The sequence below is a fragment of the Ovis aries genome, chromosome 4 (genome assembly GCF_016772045.2).
Source record: "Ovis aries strain OAR_USU_Benz2616 breed Rambouillet chromosome 4, ARS-UI_Ramb_v3.0, whole genome shotgun sequence".
NCBI lineage: Eukaryota > Metazoa > Chordata > Mammalia > Artiodactyla > Bovidae > Ovis > Ovis aries.
The window spans coordinates 40,390,088-40,412,138 of record NC_056057.1 but is presented as its reverse complement, the minus strand read 5'-3'; the positions used below and the strand labels follow the sequence as shown (position 1 = coordinate 40,412,138).

The following is a 22,051-nucleotide window of genomic DNA, read 5'->3' as shown; positions in this document are numbered from 1 at the left end:
ACCTCTGTACATAGTTCTCAGGGACTCTGTCTACCAAATCTAATCCCTTGAATCTACTTGTCACCTTCACTGTATAATCATAAGTGATTTGATTTAGGTCATATCTGAAAGTGGTTTTCCCTACGTTATTCATTTTAAGCCTGCTGTTTGCAATAAAGAGTTCATGATCTGAGCCATAGTCAGCTCCAGGTCTTGCTTTTGCTAACTGTATAGAGTTTCTCTCCATCTTTGGCTTCAAAGAACATAATCTGTATGATTTCAGTACTGACCATCTGGTGATGTCTACTGGTGATGTCTGGTGGTGACGACTCTGTAGAGTCGTCTCTTGTGTTGTTGTTTGCTATGACCAGCATATTCTCTTGGCAAAACTCTGTTATCCTTTGCCTTTCTTCATTGTGTACTCCAAAGTCAAACTTGCCTATTATTCCAGGTATCTCTTGACTTCCTACTTTTGCTTTCCAATCCCCTATGATGAAAAGGACATTTGTTCTCCCTGGTGTTAGTTCTAGGAAGTGTTGTAGGCCTTCACAGAACTGGTCATCTTCCACTTCCTTGGCATCAGTGGTGGGGCATAGACTCGAATTACTGTGACTTGAAAATTTTGCCTTGGAAACAAACCAAGATCATTTTTTTGTTTTTGAGATTGCACCCAAGTACTGCATTTCAGGCTCTTGTTGACTATGAGGGCTACTCCATTTCTTCTAACAGATTCTTGCCTGCTGTAGTAGATATAATGTCATCTGAATTAAATTTGCCCATTCTTGTCCATTTTAGTCCACTGATTCCTAAAATGTTGATGCTCACTCTTGCCATCTCCTGCTTGACCACTTCCAATTTACCTAGATCCATGGACCTAATATTCCACGTTCCTATGAAATATTGTTCTATGAATATGTGTCCCATACATTCCTATGAAATAGTACAGCATCAGACTTTACTTTCACCATCAGGCACATCCACAGCTGAGTGTTGTTTCTGCTTTGGTCCAGCCTCTTCATTCTTTCTGGAGGAATTTCTCCACTCTTCCCCATTAACATATTGGACACCTACTGACTTAGGGGGATCATCTTCTGGTGTCATATCTTTTTTGCCTTTTCATACTGTCCATGGGATTCTTGAGGCAAGAATACTGAAATGGTTTGCCATTCCCTGCTCCAGTGAACCACATTTTGTCAGAACTCTCCACCATAGCCCATCCATCTTGGGTGGCCTTGTACGCCATGGCTCATAGCTTTACTGAGTTACACAAGCCTGTGATCTGTATGATCATTTTGATTAGCTTTCTGTGATTGTGGTTTTTGTTCTGGAGGCTGTGAAATTAAAGTTCTTACTTCTTCCGTCTGCCTTCTGATGGATGAGAATAAGCTGCTAAGTCACTTCAGTCGTGTCCGACTCTGTGCGACCCCAGAGACGGCAGCCCACCAGGCTCCCCTGTCCCTGGGATTCTCTAGGCAAGAACACTGGAGTGGGTTGCCATTTCCTTCTCCAATGAATGAAAGTGAAAAGTGAAAGTGAAGTCGCTCAGCCGTGTCCGACTCTTCGGAACCCCATGGACTGCAGCCTACCAGGCTCCTCTACCCATGGGATTTTCCAGGCAAGAGTACTGGAGTGGGGTGCCATTGCCTTCTCTGAGAATTAGAGGCTTATGTAAACTTCTTGATGGGAGGGACTAGCTGTGGGAAAAACACAGTCTTGTTCTGGTGGGCAAGGCCATGCTCAGTAAATCTTTAGTCAAACTGTCTTTTGATGGGAGGGCTGTGCTCCCACCTTGTTAGTTGTTTGGCCTAAGGTGAGTCCTAGAGTGTATGGCTCTATGGCAGGGCTACTGGCAACCTCCTAAAAGGACTTATACCCAACACATGCCTCCCAGAACTGTTGCTTCCTGTGCCCCTGTCCCCGCAGCAGGCCACTTCCAACCCACACCTCTCCAAGAGACCCTCCAACACACACAAGCAGGTTTGGCTCAGTCTCTAGTGGGGTCACTGCTCTTTTCCCCTGTGTCCTGGTGTGCGCAAGATTTTGTGCCCTCCTAGAGTCTCTGTTTCCCCCAGTCTTGTGGGAGTTCTGGAATCAAACCCACTGTCTTTCAAAGTCAGATTCCCTGGGGAGTCCCTTTGCCAGATCCCCTGGTTGGCAAGTCTGATGTGGGGCCTAGAACTTTCACAACAGTGTGAGCAGTTCTTTAGTATTATTGTGATATTCTTTGGTATTATCTGTTATGGATATAGTTATATAATTATTAGCGGTATGTAAATGATAAACAGCATGAATACACAGTATTTTCAAAGGTCTCTATGTTTAGTGTCCCCAAGACTTTTACACCCAGGACAATATACCCTATTAATATTCAGGTAGGATTGACAGTTTACCTTTTTTTCAGTACAGTAGCAGGAGGCAGTTGTCAGTGGACAGGTAGGATATTGAATTTGATTGACTCCTTTGCAACCCATGCACCTCGACCAAAAGATTTTGAGAAAGAATTCATATGGAAAAAGAGGAGCTGAAATTTGAGGCTTTTAACCTATTCATGCCCTTAAATCCCTAGGACAGGCTTTTTGTTCCCCCAGGTTTCATGCACACTGATTTGGAAGCTACTGTTTCTAGATGATGAATGAGATAAGATCATTCTCCCTGCTTAATTTTTCAGTGTTTCTCATGGCAACTAGCTGGGATACTCTTAGATTCTACTTAATCTGCCTCACATTAATCTAATTTTCTCATCTCCTTCCATTTCTCTGTCTTTATCACATCCTTATCTATATCAACCTAATTACCATGTCATGAATATTGCAGTCTGCACCACTGATCATGTCTTTGCACACCTTTCATCACTGGCCTACCTAATCACAGCCATTTTGAGAGATGGAAAGCACCTTTCAGTAGATGTTAAATAAATAATAGCAGTTGTAATTTTCTTATACAGTTGTTATATAATAAAACAAGAGTTTCAAAATCTGCCTTCAACTTTAGAGAAGACAAATGACACAATCATAAACTCTATTCTTTTCTTCAAACATATTGAAAGCTCAGAATGAATTCAAGCAGTTGAGACTGAGAGATAACCAGAGATAGCCAGAGAGATAACCCAAGAATCAAATGATATAAGTAATACATAATAAACCAATATTCTTTTACAGCCAGTGCATATAAACGTGTGTGGTATACAGGATTCTAATACAGCCCTTAAGATTTCTGCCCATTGATATATGTTCTGTAATCCCCTCCCCTTTAGTATGGGTATAACTTGTGAACAGCCACTTGGGAAAGCCACTCCTGTAATTAGTCTATGTTGTACAACAAAAGTGAGGAGACTTTTTTAGATGTAATTAAAGTTCCCAATCAATTGACTTTAATTAAAGGAAGACTTCCTTGGGTGGGCTGACCTAATCAGGTGAGCTCTTTAAAAGGGTGCAGAGCTTTCTGTATCAAATCATACACAGAGTGAAGGCAAAAACTGGCCAGTTATTTTTCAGTCATTGTCCCTAATAAAGATATACCATTTTCCCAGGAAAAATAAAACACCGTTATTTTTGCCTTTCACAACTCTGTGTTAAGATGAAAGAAATTATCTAGAAGCACTAAAAGATATAATTTCCTAACAGGTCCTTTTGAAATTCATCCCTAGTGCAGAATCTTGGAGAAAGCTGGCTTATAAAATTTTAATAACTTTGAAAAAAAAACTTAGTAAATAAATGAAAGAGGGTGCAGACATCAGAGGTTCAAAGTAACAGAAAGCTATGCTATTGGTCTTGAAGAAGTAAACCTCCGTATTATGAAGAGGGCCATGTGGGAGGAAACATCAGGCAGTTTCTAAGAGCTGAGCACCTTAGCACTACAACCACAAGAAACTGAACTGGAATGGGAACACTCAATCTTAGATGAGACAGTATGTCTGGTGGGCACCAGGATTGTGGCCTTGTGAGATCCTAAGCAGAGAACACACCTGATTTATGCCTTAACTCCTGTCCCACAGAAAACCTGAGATAATACATAGGTGTTATTTTAAGCTACCAAGTTTCTGATAATTTGATAGTTTCTGATAATTTGTTATATAGAAATAGAAAATTAGTACACAATTGAAACCATTACCAAATTTCTTAATTTTTCATCATAGGCTTTACTATATGTATAAGACAAAATATCTGGAAGAAAGTAATCTGTTACATTTTCCAAAATTCCTAAATGCCACTTTATTTCACTAATTTTGATAAAAGTATAGTCTCTCTATATAAGTTTACAAACTAAAACTTAAAATATTTTAAAAATATTCCCAAACCTTAAAATAATTTTATCTTAACTACAATTGATCCTTGAACAGCATGGATTTGAACTGCATAGGTCCATTTATATGCTGTTATGGTAGATGCTATTACCTATTAGTACTACAAGATCCCACGGTTGGTTGAATTCACAGATACAAGGGGAGCCAGGAGAGTCAGTGCCACCTAATCATCATGTTGTTCAAGGCCCAAATGTACAGAGGGTTGGTTCACAAATTCTACCACCATTTTCTTAGAATTAGTATCCTATAAACACCACCCTCTGTTTAACAAATCCATCAGAATTGTTGCATGTTGTATAAATAGTCAACTCTAGACAGAAAAGAAAAACAAAAAATCTACCTAACAGAAGTGTAATATTCATTGTATTTTTTTTCCTCTCCCAATGTCTTTTAAAAATAGCCAATCTTGTGCATGCCAGTTGAAAGGTGAATGTGCCAGTCAATATGCATGTGTGTGTGTGTGTGTTTGTGTGTGTGTTACTACTGGTCTTATTCCAGAGACAATTTATGAGTGCCTAAAACACACACACACACAAAAGGAAGGGAAACTATTGGTTTATTGTACCTGCTTGGTCTAGATAATGAACAGATCCATTACATTTAAAAAGTCAATGAGTTGCACTAACCCAGTCTATACAGAGAAACACTGTCACAAAAATCATCCTTTATTTTAAAGGACCAAACAGATGGTTCAGTTTCCTTGGAACACTGAGAGCCTTCCAGATTCTGCAGTTATTTCACATATGCCAGACCTGTCTCTTTTCTATGGGTTTTATTTGAGTTGTCCAAAACATTTCTTTTTATTAGCAGCTTTAAGTGGAGCGATATCTACCTTGGGCAGTATCACAGTGTAGATAATACTGAATAAGTTTTGTTCAAAGAAAGTCTCATCATGCCAATCTAAGGAAATATGCAAATCCCTATGCATAGCCTAGTAATTGTATATTTATCATTTGGTGTGCTGACACCTGATTATCTGTCTTTATATTATTCTCTCCTAATATACACATTTTTATATTAGCAAGACAATTTATAACATGATTACACTTACTAAATTTTTGCAATTCTACTAATTTGAAAGCATTTTAGGATCTTGTTGAAAAAAATAAGACTTCTTACACACAGAAGTAAAAGCATTATCTACATCTAATTATTATCCATGATAACTTTAGAGAACAATAAAAATGTGTGAGTTAACCATGAAGGAGAGGACCAAGTGTACATATTTAAAGAGATATCACAAAGCAAGTAAGAAAAGAAGCCTTTATCATAAACTCAGGAGAGTAGGGTAAAGGCCAGGATGTAGAAGGGCTATAGGACTGCTAAAATACAAGGTGAAAAAGAATGCAGGCTGTGTACAAGGACAGCCAAAGTGGTGAAAATTAGCTACTAAAGATTAAAGATGTCTGTAAGAATCTTCTATTAGACTGTTTTCTGCGTTGCCGCCTCTGTCATTCACCAGAAGAGGTCCGTAGTCAGTTGACTGCTCATGTTATGTCTGGGAGGATAGGTTAGGGAAAGGATACAGGATTGGTGGGTAAGAGTCTAAGGTCCTCACTCTTACAGCCCTAATGACATTATGATACTGCACATAATCCCTGATCTTTTTCTCATTCTGCTTTTTTCTTTTCTTCCTTTCCCTTGATAACATGAGAATGTGTAGGCCTTTACCATGAGTTTGTTTTGTGTGTATTTGACACTTGCATGTGTATCTCAAAATAATGGCTCTCTGAAAATGCAAAAGATTGGATAAGTTTATGTAACACATTCTTATATCGTTAAAACCTATACGCATTAAAGTATCAAATAGTTGTTAACCTGTCTCACTAATAATCGCCTGCTTAGATCCAGTCTGTGAGAGGAAAAGGAAGCAATAAATTAGACCCTAACTTACCGCACATTTTAATTGCACAGTACTCCCAGGGGGTGTCAGGGTCAAGAGTATAGCACCATGGCCTCGGCTTGCCATCAGGATTGCGGCAATAATTATCATCAAAGCCCTTGTCGGGATATCTGCAAACCACACCAAGAAAAGTGTCATGTAAATCTTCCTGGAACATTACCCAGCCCTCAGCTCACAAAATAACTTTTGACTTAGCTCGGATACTATTAACTGGTGAAAGAAGAGATTTTTCTATGTTTTGCCTTATAAGGACTGCTAATCATTGACTGCTGAGTCTATGAATCTGCATATAGTATTAAGGCTAGAGTACCATCTCCTTCAATAATAAGTTAGGTCCATTTGGCACCTGTCCACCAGTTGAGGTCTCAAACTGAATCCCCTCTCACAAGCCCAATTAAGGAGAGAATTACATACATGTTGACCTTGTGTAGATTCTTTATTAAGAAAACAGGTCCTCTTCTAGAGCAGGCTTAAAGTTCAAATTGAAAGTTAGGTTTCAATAGCTATGTTACTAATGATAGCTCAATTTTGGAGCTAGAGCTTTCTAGGTCATGCCCTCACCTCCACCAGAGTAAAAGACAAACTCTATCACACCACTTTCTCTATACCCACCTCCCTTTAAATTAACAGGGTCCTGAATTGGTGGTTTGCTTTTAATTACTACCATATCCCTTCTGATCTCACTTGAAAGATGAGAGATGCGCTTTAAAATAAAGCAGTTTTAATTTCATCTAAAGAGCAACAAGCAAAAAAGAGAAAAAAGAAAGAAAAAAACACCATTTGGCAATTTCCAGAGAAAGGGGGAGAAAGACCTTCTTTTGTATTTATTTTTATTTTTATTCTTTATAATAAAAAAGGGGGAAATTTTCAACTAAAACATTGCCTGTTAAATTTATAGACCAAAATACATATAATTTTTTAACTCAACACGTTCTCCTGAGGAGAAAAGTAAACTTGGTTGCCTGACTTCCAGATAGGCAATTTAAAAATCTACCATAAGAAAGCAGCCAAGGAGTTGTTTATTCCACCTTTAGCCTGTGACATGGTGTCATACAGTGACCCCACTTTACCTGAGTCACAGGAAGGTACAGCACAAGGAGGAGATTGGCTTTTGGTTAACAACAATGCCATCCTCCCCAGCTTGGACATGTCAAAGTGGTTATTATTGGATGCACTTTTATCTTTTTTGCTTCCATGGAAGAGAAAGAGGAAGCATCTGTTAGTGTTTTCCTTTTGTACCCACTGATGCGCCTGTGTTCAGGAGCATCCTGATTTCAGGGACTCTCAACCTAATCAGCCAAGACCAGTTGACGCTGTAGTCAGCACTCTCATGTACCTCATCATAAATCCCTTTGTCCCAAGACTATCAGGAAAACATTATAGAGAGTTTCCATGTAATTTGTCATGGGACAAATTACAGTTTGTAAAGAGGATCACTTGGAAATGTGATTTGGTGGTATTTTACCTTTCTGGCAAGAATTTGTGCCGGTGTGGTGTCTGATGATCCCAGCGCTGACAAATCTTGCCTGTTTCTGTGTGATCCATGGGACCTCGGTAACTTTCCCCATTGCAGGTCATGCATTCAACTAATAAAATCAAAGCATGGCATATTAATTGCTTCTGACAGCAAAATCAAGAGCACCACTGTTCCATTTAAAGAACAGTAAATCACCTATACAGCAAGGGTATTTTTAGGAAAACTTATATACTATTTTAACTTTAAATTAGGGCTTAATGTCCATTAACAGTGGCATAAAATACTCCCTACAGAACTTTTCACACAGTTTAAATGGATTTTTTGTAGTTAGTGTCATACAAAATTACCATAGGGTCAAGATACTACCTTCCTAATTTTTGACAACTATCTGAAAGGTTCCTAGAAACTGAAAAGTCCTTGGGAATTTTCCCTTTGTTGGTCTATAATGCCCGGGATCTCAATATCTGTACTGTCAACATAATAGTGCTCCTCTTTCAACTCACCCTCCAATACACACACAGAAAATGCACCATTTAGAATGAGTACACATCATACTGCTACAGTTAATGCAAAGATCAGGACCACACAGATTTGAGAGACCAGCTTCAAACAGTAATCTAGTACTATTTAAAGAATACAAATATTTTAAAAGAAAATTCACAGTCCCTTTCTATTAGTGAGCATCCACATCGAATAACTGAGCAGACTTACATTCGTATCTAAAGCTTAGGATATGACCTACTATTCAACTTCTTGTACTCACTGTTTTTAAAAATCTATAAACTGATCTAACTATGCTAAATATCACTGTTGATTCTGTGAGGTTAATTAATAGTCGTCTGGCTGGCACCTTAAGCCACACTGAAAAGTCTGAATTATATCAACTAGCTGAAAATGAGACTTCTCAAATGGACAGCTTGATTTGATGTAGCACAGCAGGCATCCTGTGGAATAAATCATTGCTTGGCTTTCCTACGAATCCGGCAAACTTCCCCAAACACATCATTTGTATCTTGTGATTACTGATCATCTAACATTAGCTAAGTGGGAAAAGATATCAGGGTTTCATTTTATCCACTGGGATCTAGGCTAGTGAGTATTTATAGTAATTTGGGATATACTATTAGAATCATCACTTTTGAAACTTTGATTTTTATAATCTAATAAGACATTAACAATTAAATCTCTAAAACATGAAACCATTTGGCCTGATCTATATACTTCTTTTCATGTAGGTTAATCTATGAAGTAAGACAAGAGACAGATTCAGCTTCCTCTCATTTGATACTGAGCTCCCCCAGACAACAGTTGGTAAACCCCTAAGGGGGTCCAAGAGCATGTAGATAAAAGTGCTCTGGTTGGCAAAGATCAAATCCACATAGGTTACGTATCATCACATTTCAGCTTTCCATCTGAATAGGATTACAAGCTTACTTAGTCTCCATTTTGAAAAGAATGTAAGGTTTGATAGGTTCACGTATCATCGATCATTGTTGTTTGCTCCTTTGTATTGAATGGAAGCATGTAATAAAATCCTACAATCACAGATAAGGAATAAGTATACACATGTACAATTTCTAATCTTTAATAGTACTTAAGAATCAGAATACACCTATTTGTGTCCATCAGAAAATGCAGTTTATGAGAATATATCCTTTTCAAATTAGAGTGAATAAAATTATTTTGGGGGAAATTGTTGTGGGGCATTATTAAAAGAATGTTTCTCCTGAAACTTTAGAATTTTTAAATTTCTAAAGGAAAAATAGCTACACAGATGAAACAGGTCATTCTATAAGATGACCACTTTCCAGCATGAGTGGTAGATCAGAGCTTCTCCAGACTTTAATACGCATAAACGTCACTTTGAGATCTTGTCCAATAAAGGACAAGTTCTGACTCAGTGAATCAGGGTTGGGGCATTACTAGCAAGCTCCCAGTGGATGCTGATGCTTCTGGTTCTTGGATCTCACATTAAGTGGCAAGTTTGTAGTTAATCGGTTCAATTCTGAAAGTTCTTTGTGTTTGGCAGTAAGACTTTTAGGAGAGAATGGATTTTCCTTAGACCTTGAAGAATGGATGATATGTGGATAAACTATAAAGGGAGCAAAATAACCTAAATGGTACCCCCAAAATGAACTAGTGTGCTATGTTTCTAGTATAGTGAAAGGAGAGTTATGCATGCAGGTGCAAACCTAATGAAGTTGAAAAAATAATAAAACAACATGAATAATGCTCAGTTTTGGAAGGCAATGAAAGTTGTTGTTGGGGTGGGAATTTAAATATATCCTGTGAGGACTGAGATGCTAAAAATATAGTTACATGTTTTTTGATCATTCAGTATTTTGAACATGTAAGAAATCATTTGATCCTTGCAGTGAGGAAAGCAAAGCTCACAAAAGTTTTAAGGGACTTACCTAAAACAGAAAATGCCAGATCTGTAACTAGAGCACAGGTCAGACCCAGAGTCCAGTGCTCTTTCCATTCCCCTAATTGCCTAACCATCCTATATATTTAATTTGTTTCCTACACATTCTAACTGGCCATACTTTAAGATAGACTAAAAGCAAAACTTTTAGGTCAGTCTCCCTGTCTTTTTTTAATATTGTCCTCATTACCCTCTTCCCTCTTTTTACAGTAGCCAGTTGTTCTGTTGGTTTCTCACCTATTGGAGGTTACAAGAAATGAGATTGGCTCTCTTATCCAAGGATGAAAAATATGTGGTTCTTCCTTTGCATCCAACCATCAGGTTAGTCATAAAAATTACTTTGAGAAAGGCAAATTTTGATCCATATTTACTTCTCAATCTTCGAGAATTCTAAGACTCTTCTAAGTTTTCCCAGGTCATAGTCAAGCCATCCAGGTGTAAACCAAGTCCATCTAAAGACTCAGGTGAAAGCATTAGCTAGATAATAGTTCAAGAAGGTAAGCATTGCATCTCCTGTTCTATGTTCTTTTGACTCTCTCTGTTACGGCTAATGCATTACTTAACCATTCCTGAAAGCTCTCCTCTTAAAATTAAAAAAAAAAAATTATGTCCCAGTTCTCATAAATTCAAACAAAATCTCTATTCATAAGTAGAATATCTTTTTTTAATTATAGTTCTGCCCTAATTGATAATAGAAAAGTACACATGCTACACATTAATCATAAGTAAGATTAATTTAACACCTTTCTGGTATACTAACCAACTAAACTCAAAAATTGCTCTGTTCCATTTTTCTCAGTCATAAAGTCACAAGTGACCTGAGTTTACAGACTGAAACAACTGTTTTGAAAGTATCTCTCAGATAAATCCAAGCTGGTGATTACTTCAGCAAAACAGAATGTTTAAAATATGAATAGTCTCACGAACCCCCATTTATAAATAATAGTTTTATTTAAATCTTTGTTTTTATAAGTCTTTTGCCACACAGGAATTATGCATTTAAAGTTATGGCAGAATTATTTGGTATTTTATGTGTAAGTATTTAAAAATATAATTATATAATTTTAAAATAATAAAATGCATTTACTTGAATATTTATCATTTTAAAAACCTGTTTCAATGACAAATGATTGCTTTTATTTTAAATCCCAAGCAAATGTTAAAGCAAAAAGTCAGATTTCATATACCTCAATTTTCCATAATCTTTGAATTAAACATTAATGGTAGTATTTTCTTTACATAGTTATGTAAGGTTTTAAATGTGATAAATGAGTATTCATTTTCTTTTGGAATGCTTAATATACTTCAAAGGTTTAACTTATAAGAAAATAACTTCAATCTTTAAATATAAGATATATTTTTATGAACCAAAATTTCAAAATTTCAGATAATTATTTAAAGCAAATATTTTAATATAGTTAGAAAGATTTCAAAAAATATATAGAAAGATTTCAAAAAATATATACTGTTTTACTTGTCCTTTTCCAAATAGTCCAAAGTTGATTACAGGTACTTTAATTTTAAAATATACAAAATGATGGCATCTTCAATGTTTCATTCCTATAAATAACCTTTGGAACTTGACATTTGCAATATCCATATATTAAAATGTCTCACCCATACTATTTAAACATTGTGAATTTTGTGGCTTTTTCCCTTATATATATATTTTAATAGAAATTTACATCATATATACATTATTTTGCATATTTTGTATTGTCCATTTTGTAAATAACTCTTTCTCTATTAATGTTTGACTATGCTTCTTCTTATTTTAGATCTTCTTTATTAAAATCCTTCTAAAACATTGCTCATTTTAGTATGAGCTTAAATATCAAAGCTCAGTTCACAGTCCCTGATATATATTTAGCCCCCAGGACAGGTGTTGGTTTACTTCTCTCACAGGAGAGTTTTGCAAGTACTGTCAGACTACTGAGTAGTTTCCAGAAAAAGTATATCTGCAATCTTTGATGCCACGGTGACCAACAGCATCAAGTGCCATTTGTGCTACTGAACAATGTCCTTTTCTAAGGGAGGTGTGATAATCTCATATCATTAAAAAAAAAACATTCGAGATGTATACCCTAATAAGAATGACCAGAAATTTTCCCAGTCATTTATTTTTTTAGCACACTTATTTTTTGCTATGTGAATATATTTCAATGAAGGTTCTTCTTATAAACCAAGGGTTGAAAAATCACATTCCCACAGACTAGGCACACAGAAAAAATGCTAAACTGTTTAAAGTTTGACCAGTTTGCCTTTCCTTGAAAACACTGTCCCAGGTCAAACAAAACCAATAAATAAAACTCTTTGCCAATAATTTCCAACCTTAAGAAACTGTGATAGCGGAGAAATCCCCAAAAGTAGGGTTTTCTTCCATGTGCAAACGTAAGACAGATATTAAATACAGACTTATTCATACAAAACAGACTTATTCATAACGTTATCACAGATCAGTTTATTATTTTTAAAAGAAAAGAAAACAATGAAGAAGTTATAGTGAACAGAATATGATATGGAATGGAAAGTAAGAATTTACAAACAGAGTTGGGACTGGCTCTGGCACATTAATTCAAGAATTTTAAACTAACTAACAACAAAAAACAAATTCGACTTCTCTGTGACAATTAGCTGACAACGGCCTTGTAACGTGATAAATATCAACCTAATATTTAATTAATATTATGGAAGAAATAGTTCAATGATATTTGGTTAATAACAAACAAGCAAGATATCTTACTATAAAAATTGGACAGCATTCCAGCAGTAACCCCCACCCCAAGTACTTCAAAACCCTACCAAATTTTTATCAGAATTTAATCCATGTTTCATTTTGATTTTTAGAATTTTAGTTTCTGGCACAACTAAAAAGCCAGCTATTATGTAGCCAGAAACTAATAAAACCACGTACAATGCTGAAATGGTTACTTTTCCTTCTCTTCAGTCATTCATTTTCCACTGGAAAAGTAAGGATAGTGCCCTTTCATGCTGTGAGAGGAGATGAATACGCAGATGTGAAGTGGCTGCCTTCAAGACAGCTGGAATCTATAGATACTTAGTTCCAGACTACGTGTCAAATTTGACTACGTGTCAAATTTGGTTCTAGACACATATTCACCAAAACACATACAGGGCATTCGAAATTTCAGTTACCCCCTTCTTTATTCTCTTCTGGTTCTATATACCCTTGCCACACCACTTCAATATAGACTTGACAAAACATCTGCAGAAGCAGGTTCTGAATGTATAGAATTAGTGTTACAAACAAAGGGCTAAGTGTCATTTGGCTCCTTTGCAGTGAGTAGATTGAGGGAGTCGATTGAGGTATATGAGCTCAAAACAGTTGATGAGGAAGCCCAAATTTTACTCTACCCAGTGAGATACCTCAGGCTCCTTTGAAATTCAAACTAACTCCCTCCATTACTTTGCATTAATTTGATGATAATCAGTTTTTAACTTTTAAAACATCCTATAAAAATGCTCAAATAATGATCTACAGTTGCATTTGAATGGACAGCATATTCACTGTGATTTAATTCAATTCTGTTAACCTTTAATGTGAGCTGCAGTTTTACACAAAGGGGGAACAGAGTGCCCCACATGGCATTCAGGTCATTTACCTTCTGAACACTGAGGAATGTCACAGACTTCGTAGCGTACCTCTGGATTGCTTGTGAAACACCAAGGTCCCCCTTCTTCCCCTCGAGGATTTCGACAGTAGTTTTCCTGTAGGTCTTTACCCCGATAGCTCGAAGGCAAAAAGCTAGTTTTAAAATGATAATCATTACAGTATAAGAGCATGCAACTTTGGGGGGCCTATTAATTTTACTAACTAGTGGATATATTTTCCTGAAAGTGGAGAAATTCTTTACTCTATCTCAGACAGCCATATATATTAACTTTAATTCTATCACTTCCATCCATTCTAAAAATACTGTAAATTTTATAGGCATTTACCTAACTGAATTCTCGTATTCTGCACCAATAAAGAATCATTCACCTCTGAATTTGCTAATCATTCTAGAACCTAACTGAACCATAGTTTCAAAGTTCCACTTAAAGGTAGCAAATGATAGCGGAGAGCCCCTGAGGAGAGAACTGTAGAAACACTGCACTAGGCATTGATCTCTCACTATTACATTGTTTATCTGAGATAATTACTTGGTTTTTTTTTTTAATATATTTTCTTATGAATAATACCCCTCCCCTTTTCTTCACAAGTGATAAACAAATTGATGAAGTAACAGAAACAAAGATTTTAGACTCAAACTAAACCCGGACTCAAATTTCAGCTCTATCTTACTAACTGGAGACCCCAGTGGGCAATGTAGCCTCTTTCAGCCTGTTAGCTTACCTGTACACTGAGTATAACTATAACTTGTAACATCTTACACCTCATGCGGTTGTTTTGAGAAGTTCAAAGAGACAAGAGTAACTGAGACTTAATAAATGCTACCTATTATTAAGCACACTCCACTTAGTTATTAGATGTCATAGTAAAAGACAGAAATGCTATTCTCTTTAAAAATTTTTAAAGTTTTCACTGTGACTGGAGCACGGTGCTTTCAGGCTTAGTTCATAGTATTTGGCCATAGACTGAAATACAGTACCTTTGTTTAAAATTTCTAATGCCCTAGTTATAATTTTGTTATCAGCATAAAGTATTTCAACATAAGAGCAGAAAACTCCAAAGCTCTCTTTATTCTTTTGTACTGCTTGTGACCTTGGCCTCAGTGATACTGCATGTGTCTCCTAGACTGCACATATAAATAGCATAAGTAAAAATATCTGCAGGTAACATTAGTAAGCACTTTTTTGGAAAATCCAACTGTATTTTCAATATTCAGTACAATGTTTTCCATAAAGCTTAATTTCTACTTTTACTGATCTCTGAGTTCTAAATGGTACTTAAACTACAGTCAAATCCAAAGCTTTTAGTCTGTCAGTAAATGCTATTCAAATATGTTTCCTATGCACTTAAACTTTTAGTTAAGAAATAATGATTTTTCATTATGCTGTAGCACATAATAAATAGGAACATGCCTTGGGTACCAAGCAACATTTTGCAAAGAAATCATTTAATTTGGACATGGACATGAAATACAATAAAGTCCTCAGAAAATATAAATTATTGGTCAAAAATAGTCTAAGAGACTTACTACTAACTAAACAATTTCAAGATATGAATTAAGTATCATTAACATTATGAAATGTCAAAATAGTTTAATTCTTATTTCACTAGCATTTTAAATACTGGAAAATAATAATTAAACATTTGGTCTTATGATTGATACAAATTATGATTAAAGTTTATCATGACTTTACAGTTCTTAACAGTATTTAATTTTCAAGGAAAACAATGGCATCTTTTGTCTTAGTTTTAGCTCTATTATTCCAGAATAAATTAAGATAATCTTTGTGCCATTGCATGAAATGTATTTTCCTTTCATTTTTGCCAGTTATCCAATTTTCCATAGTAAATTTATAATGAAATACTCATTTTTCTGATAGAATCAAAACTGAATTTTACTTTATATTTTTTTCATAAAGCATTGCTTTAACCAAATCTACCTTAAAAAACCCCCCTATAACTCTTTCGTAAAAGTTTGGCTTACTATAGTAATAAGAATAGGTTATTGTTAATCATGAAAATCTACATAGTTGCCCTATACATTTCACTTGACTGGTATACAACACTAGTCCTTAGGCAATTTACTTGCTTTTTGGGTTTTCAACTTGACTTACAAAATGAATGGAGTGAATTAGATTGTTATAAGTTCCTTTATTTTCATCATTTCATGTATGAAGTTTAAAAACCTAGACGATTTAATGCACACATATAAAATACCTGAAGTTTTAGAGATCTTTTGTTACACACACACACACAAAACACATATACAAATACACTACACATACACAAACATATACCTTTCCAGTAGATTTGTAAAGTGAAAAAGAAGCTGTGAAGAAGTAATGAATGCATAAGTCAACAGTTTAGTAGGAAAGATGCAAGTAGGAAGGGAGAGAGATAGAGTGAAAATCTAGAATAGGTATGGGTAAAAGAATAAAGTTTTCCCAACAGAGTTAATAGAAATGAAGAAGAGAAAAATATGTGCTACTTTCCACAATTCTGTATCAGTGCATATCAAACTCCTCCTTAGGACACGCAGGGTAAAGAGCAGTCTGCGTCATCTCTTCTCTTCATCCTTTGGTATATATAACTTTCACCCAAATTAACTGGCATTCTTTAGTGTTCTGTGCTTTTCTTTAACATATCATACTTGACCAAGTGATGAAGCCTAACCCTGTTCTTTGTTCTTATGTGTTCATTCAGCACATATTTATGAAAATCTATTACACCCATGCCCTGTGCCAGGCAATAAGCTCTGTAATAAAATTTTACTCACATGCATACTATTTTTGGTTCTTTGTCCTTGTGAACAAAGCTTATTTTTAGAGAGATAAGTGAAAGAATATGTCAAATTGATTTATATCCAAATATACTTGGAAATATAAATTAGATCTTCTGGGTGGTAGCCACATTTTCTTTTCTTTTAATCTGAACTCTGTTTATAAGCAGCTTGATCCATTCCATCATCTGCTTCTTTAATGAATGCTGGGTGGCCAGTGAAGGATACAGACGCAGATATCAGGTCACCTGATTTTCTAGTTAAGCTTCTATACTAATTTCATCATCTATCATCATCTTCCCATTAAGCCACTTGTAAAATATTTCAATTTAGGGAGTCCACAATAAATCACCCTTCTAGACAGAGACATATATAGATATATATTTATTTTTCCACTTTCCATACAATTAATCTTAAGTTATCACTTTAAAAGTGTTAACCTATCATTTAGATATTCCAAATAGCCACTAATTGATGAAAATGTGTTGCTCCCATTAAATACAAAAAAATTGATTAACCTATGAAGTCTTTCTCTTCCTTAAAGCTCTATATCATAAGGAAATGTTTGTTGATAAAATAGCTGATTGGACTGGGAAGCTAGTTCCCAGGGAGATCTATTTCACATGTACTCCTTCCTGTAGCAGAGAATCACAATCATAGAGAATTTGGGTTGAAATAAGACCTTTGCTGGGTCAGTCCAGTGCACTCTCCTTGACTACAGTAGGATCGATTTCAAACACTATTCCTTTGTTCATGAAATTCTTAGATCCATCTATTTAAGCAAAATGTTTTCCTCACTATGCAGGGACTGGCACCATGCAAATCCTATAAGAGGACAAAACCAATTATATTGTTTGCTTTGTACTATAATGATAAAACTATTTTTGGAGGTATTCATGCATAATTATAAGTAATGAATTTGACAAAAATAATTAGCTGCTTTCTGTTATACAAACACTGTAAAGCTGATTCACTGGGACGCTTGCTGGTTGGCTTTAACTAGACCAGCATCAACGATTTCATCCCAGTGTAGACCAACCAACCAACCCTTTTTCTTTACATGTGGACCGATGAACTCTGTCTCTGTTTACTGAAGTAAATCATCTTGCATGATTATTCCCCACCAAATGAATGAAAATGAACAAAGTGGGTTCATCAAGGCAAGTAAATCACCACTATTGCAAAAAGAAGTCACAGTATGTATCCTCCTGATTTGCTGAGTATTTAAGGCCCTAAAGTTGTTAAAAGCACAGGTTTTAGAGTGGCACTGGCAGGCCTCAGATTCTGGATATACCACTTGCTAGCTGTGTGTAACTTTGAAAACTTACTAAGATCTTTGCCATTCAGTTTCACCATATAAAAAATAAAACTAATAAAATCACCTACTTGGTGGTTCTTGGGGGCTTCCTAGGTGGTGCTAGTGATGTCAATGCAGGAGACACAAGAGACATGGGTTCGGTCCCTGGGTTGGGAAGATCCCCTGGAGTAGGAAATGGTAACCCACTCCAGTATTATTGCCTAGAAAATTCCATGGGCTGAGGAGTGTGGCAGGCTACAGTCTATAGGGCCACAAAGAGTCAGACACGACTTAGTGACTGAGCACACAGGTGGTTCTTGAGAGGATTAAATGAGATAACCTAGGTATACTGTTTAAACAGGTACTAGGCACATGGTAATCTATATCTTCCAGTGCATCTAATAACCAGCTAGAGCTATTTTAAACTAGTTCCTGTTAAAATTATTTCCAAAATAAGTCTTGAGAAACTTTGGCTATATATTAGCTCTCTAATGAGTAGATATCTGTTTCTCCTCCATGATGTTTAAAACTCTCAGACTAATGAGCCTATGGATATTTATTCAACTTTAAATAGTATTCATCTGTTATAATGAACACAATCCTTCTCTTAACTATAGACATTTAATTTCTAAGAAATAAGAAGTTTTCTCCAGTCATTAGGTGCTAGGTGAAAAGGGAAAGTTGGTCATCTGAGACACTAATTTTTAGCAAAGCACTATAGAAAAAACTGGTGCCTGGGTTATTTCTCCCAAAAGATTCTGATTTAATCAGTCTGTATTGAAACCCAAGTGGTAGGATTCATTAAGGGCTTTTAGCGATTTTAATGTGCAGCCAAGTTTGAGAACTACCATGGTTAAACAACATTTGGCTCCTGGGGAAGATGAGAATTTCTCCATCTCCAACTTAGCCCAGGCAACCTCTCCACTCCAGCTGCAGAGTGCTGTGCCTTCTCACAGGCAAAAAGAAGGAAAAAAGTTTGTATTACTTTTTTATTATTTCTTCCCAAACACCAAGATCTATAAATTGAGGTTTTGTGGTGAAATAATGTTAAGCTACATCTTTATGATATATATTTTTTATTCTTTGGCTAAATATCAGTTATTAATTCGGATAAGCCTTAGACTAAGACACTTCAGCAAAGTTGGCTAAACTACTACAGAGCTGTAGGATTAATCTGAAGGACTAACCCGGGCCTGCTGACAGACCCGTCCAAGAAAGGCTCTATCCTCTTTTCTTCGTGCTAGACTTACCTGTGTTCGTGTGGTATCATGGAATTCCAGGGCTGGCATTTGATGCCACTTTTAGTGATAGATACCGTTCCCTTGTAGCTACCACCTTTACCAATGATACAGTTTCTAATGTAGTCTATTAAAAGAAAGCAAAGAAAAATGTTATAACCATGTGTAATATATGCTGTATATATTACATATAAAAATATAAAATTCCATTTGAATCTTTAAGTAACTAATGCTTATAAACCACCACAAATACTGAAATTTCTTGCCTAAAACTTCAATTAATATTTTCAAAATAATGCATTTAGAGTAATCCAAAACAAACAAACAACAGACCATTGAGAAGTTTTAATTTTCTGAGGATATACCTGGGAAACTCTAGAGATTAGTCTACCTGTTTAATGCAGATTATTCTACATACTCAATTGATGAGGCAAATTTAATTTGGCACAATTATTTGCTTAAGTGCAGAGCCCATTTTAAGAAAATATTAAAAATAAAAATTTGTAAACCTATTTGAATTCAAGCAGTTACTTTGAGGTAATGGAAATAACTGATCATTTTGTTATAAATGATCTGATTCTTTTTTTTTAATTAGAAGATAATTGTTTTACAAAGTTGTGTTGGTTTCTGCCATGCAACAATGCAAATGAGCCATAAGTGTATATAGGTCGTCACAGAGCACCAGGTTGGACTCCCTGTACTATACAGCAGCTTCCAACTAGCTATCTAGCTTACACATGGTAGTGTATATATGCCAATGCTATTGATTGTCTTTATATCAGTAAAATTGTGTGGGTTTTCGTGTATGTGTATGTATGTGACAATTACATTATGCTGATTATTATTTTCCATATTTTTTCTAACAGATTGGCTACCAAATTATAGGACAATCAAATAGAAACAAGCTGTATATTCCTATCAAATAACAGTATATTCAATTAGCAACCCAGAAGACTGAAGATGGTTTTACACAAGATTATGAATCATGTTTAGGATTTATAGAATTATTGAGGTGTATAGAGATCATCTTATTTTCTAACATGAATTAATTTTAATGTAATCTAAGCATTTTCCCTATTAACAAAGAAATGTCTGTGTATTACTAAATAACTAAATTTATGAAAATATGATATAACAAAACATTAAAATTGAGACACAGTATTATCAAAAACATAATTCATGATTATTATTTTATGTGATGAGAGATTATTTTATTGATATAAATCTGCTTTTGAGCAAAGTAAATACCTTGAGAATACAGTATCAAATTACCAGCATAGACAAATTAACAAATAATATGGTCTCAATTCTTTTAAAGATTTTTTTAAGTATATAACTAGCAATAGATCAAATTAAGTTGTCAAAACCTCCACATTTTATTATTATCAGCCATCATAAGTATAACTTAGATTAATTATCCATAGATTAAAATTTAGTTATTAGAGAAAAGTTGTTAAAATTTAGAATACTGTATAAATATACATTTATACATTTATATATATATAATGTCTTAAACTAATATAGATATATAAAACATCTTAAACTAATAACTTAAAGTGGCATATTCTAAAATGAATGTGGAGAATATCAGTCCCAGGAGATGTTACTAGAAATAAACAAAGAGAGAGGGGGTAATCTAATTATGGAAAATTTGGGAAAAGCTCTTTTTAAAGGGCCACACTGAAAACAGTCAAGACGTTAGTGTCATCTGGCTTAATGGATGAATCGACTGCATAACAGATCAGGATATGATGGAAAAATCAGTTAGAAAGAGCACTGTGGCAGGTAATTACATATACTTTATACTTCATTTCATTATGAAATATTTAGAGAAAAGCCAGTTACCTTTGTTTTCATAGAGGTCAAATTCATGGCCAAACTCTTTTTTTACTCCACTTGACATGCTATTGAAAGGGAACCAGAGGCATCGTTTTCTTGCTTTATCAAAAACAAAGGCCCTGAAAAAAATAGCTGAATGAAAAGAAGGAATACTACTATTTATACAGCTTTTAAAGAATAGGTACATGGTTTAACCAAGGAAGATAATGTAAAAACAGATGAATTATTACGTATACAGAAACGAGGATATTTGAACCTACAATTTTGATAGCGAAATGAGACAAAACAAAATTAAATTTTTATAGCTGTAGATTTAAATACAAGATAGAGTAAAATTTGAAATGGTGTCATGTTATTCTACATGAAATGTAGAAAAATGAGGGCTTCAACAAGCACAATCAATATACAACACAATTACTTGGCTTATTTATGAAGATTTTATTATTTTTGTAAGTACACAGAATGTTGGAAGGGTTTTTTTTGTGGTTATATATGATTATACTTGAAATATCATTTTTAATTTCCAAAGTTTATAATTATAAAAAGCGTATTCTAAACTGACATGTCCTAAAATGCAATAGACAAATCACAACCCCAAGAGATCCTGCTAGCAAAGAAGGATCTGAAATCAAATGTTTGGGAAATTTTACATATATATCCTTTCTTGTTGAGTTATAAAGCATTGAAACTTATTAAAGCCTATGAAAATCCCACTATTAGTTAGCTTTATATAAGTCAATGTTTCCTAAATAGATTTGCTTGCATAAGCATTTTTAATTTTTAAGAAACTATTAATATAATAGAGAATATGCTTCTGATATATCATCTTGACAAAAATAACTAAAATGTGTTAACTCTTAAAATCATCATTCCTACAGCTAAGTATTATATTGGATTTTTGTTGCGCACTAAAAAATGTGTTTCTAAAAAAAAAGTGTTTCTAAAGAAGAATGATAAATACAAAAATCTTTTAACTGAGAATAAAGTACTTAAAATTTTCAACACATTAAGTGTTACCATGTTTTACAATACAAAAAATAAAGTTAGAACTCTGAACTATTTTATTTCCATTAAGAAATAATATTAAAACTCCTTCTTACCATGTTCATGCTAACTATAATGCCCCATGTATAAGCATCAAATAAAGAGAAATACACAGATTTTCTAAGAATAAATA

At 34.8% G+C, this 22,051-nt stretch overlaps 1 protein-coding gene across 2 annotated transcripts in view; it reads right to left on the bottom strand.

Moving 5' to 3' along the window:
- Positions 1-22,051, bottom strand: part of HGF (hepatocyte growth factor) — an 87,582-nt gene that overhangs the window by 53,493 nt on the left and 12,038 nt on the right. The window contains exons 4-8 of one of the 2 annotated variants that reach the window (XM_004007806.5): positions 20,881-20,993; positions 19,048-19,162; positions 13,711-13,853; positions 7,651-7,771; positions 6,177-6,295 (exon numbers count right to left, since the gene is read on the bottom strand). In XM_004007806.5, the coding sequence (XP_004007855.3) occupies positions 6,177-6,295; positions 7,651-7,771; positions 13,711-13,853; positions 19,048-19,162; positions 20,881-20,993 (611 nt within the window). The remainder of the gene's footprint in view (positions 1-6,176; positions 6,296-7,650; positions 7,772-13,710; positions 13,854-19,047; positions 19,163-20,880; positions 20,994-22,051) is intronic. The other variant, XM_027968556.3, reaches the window with a different exon arrangement.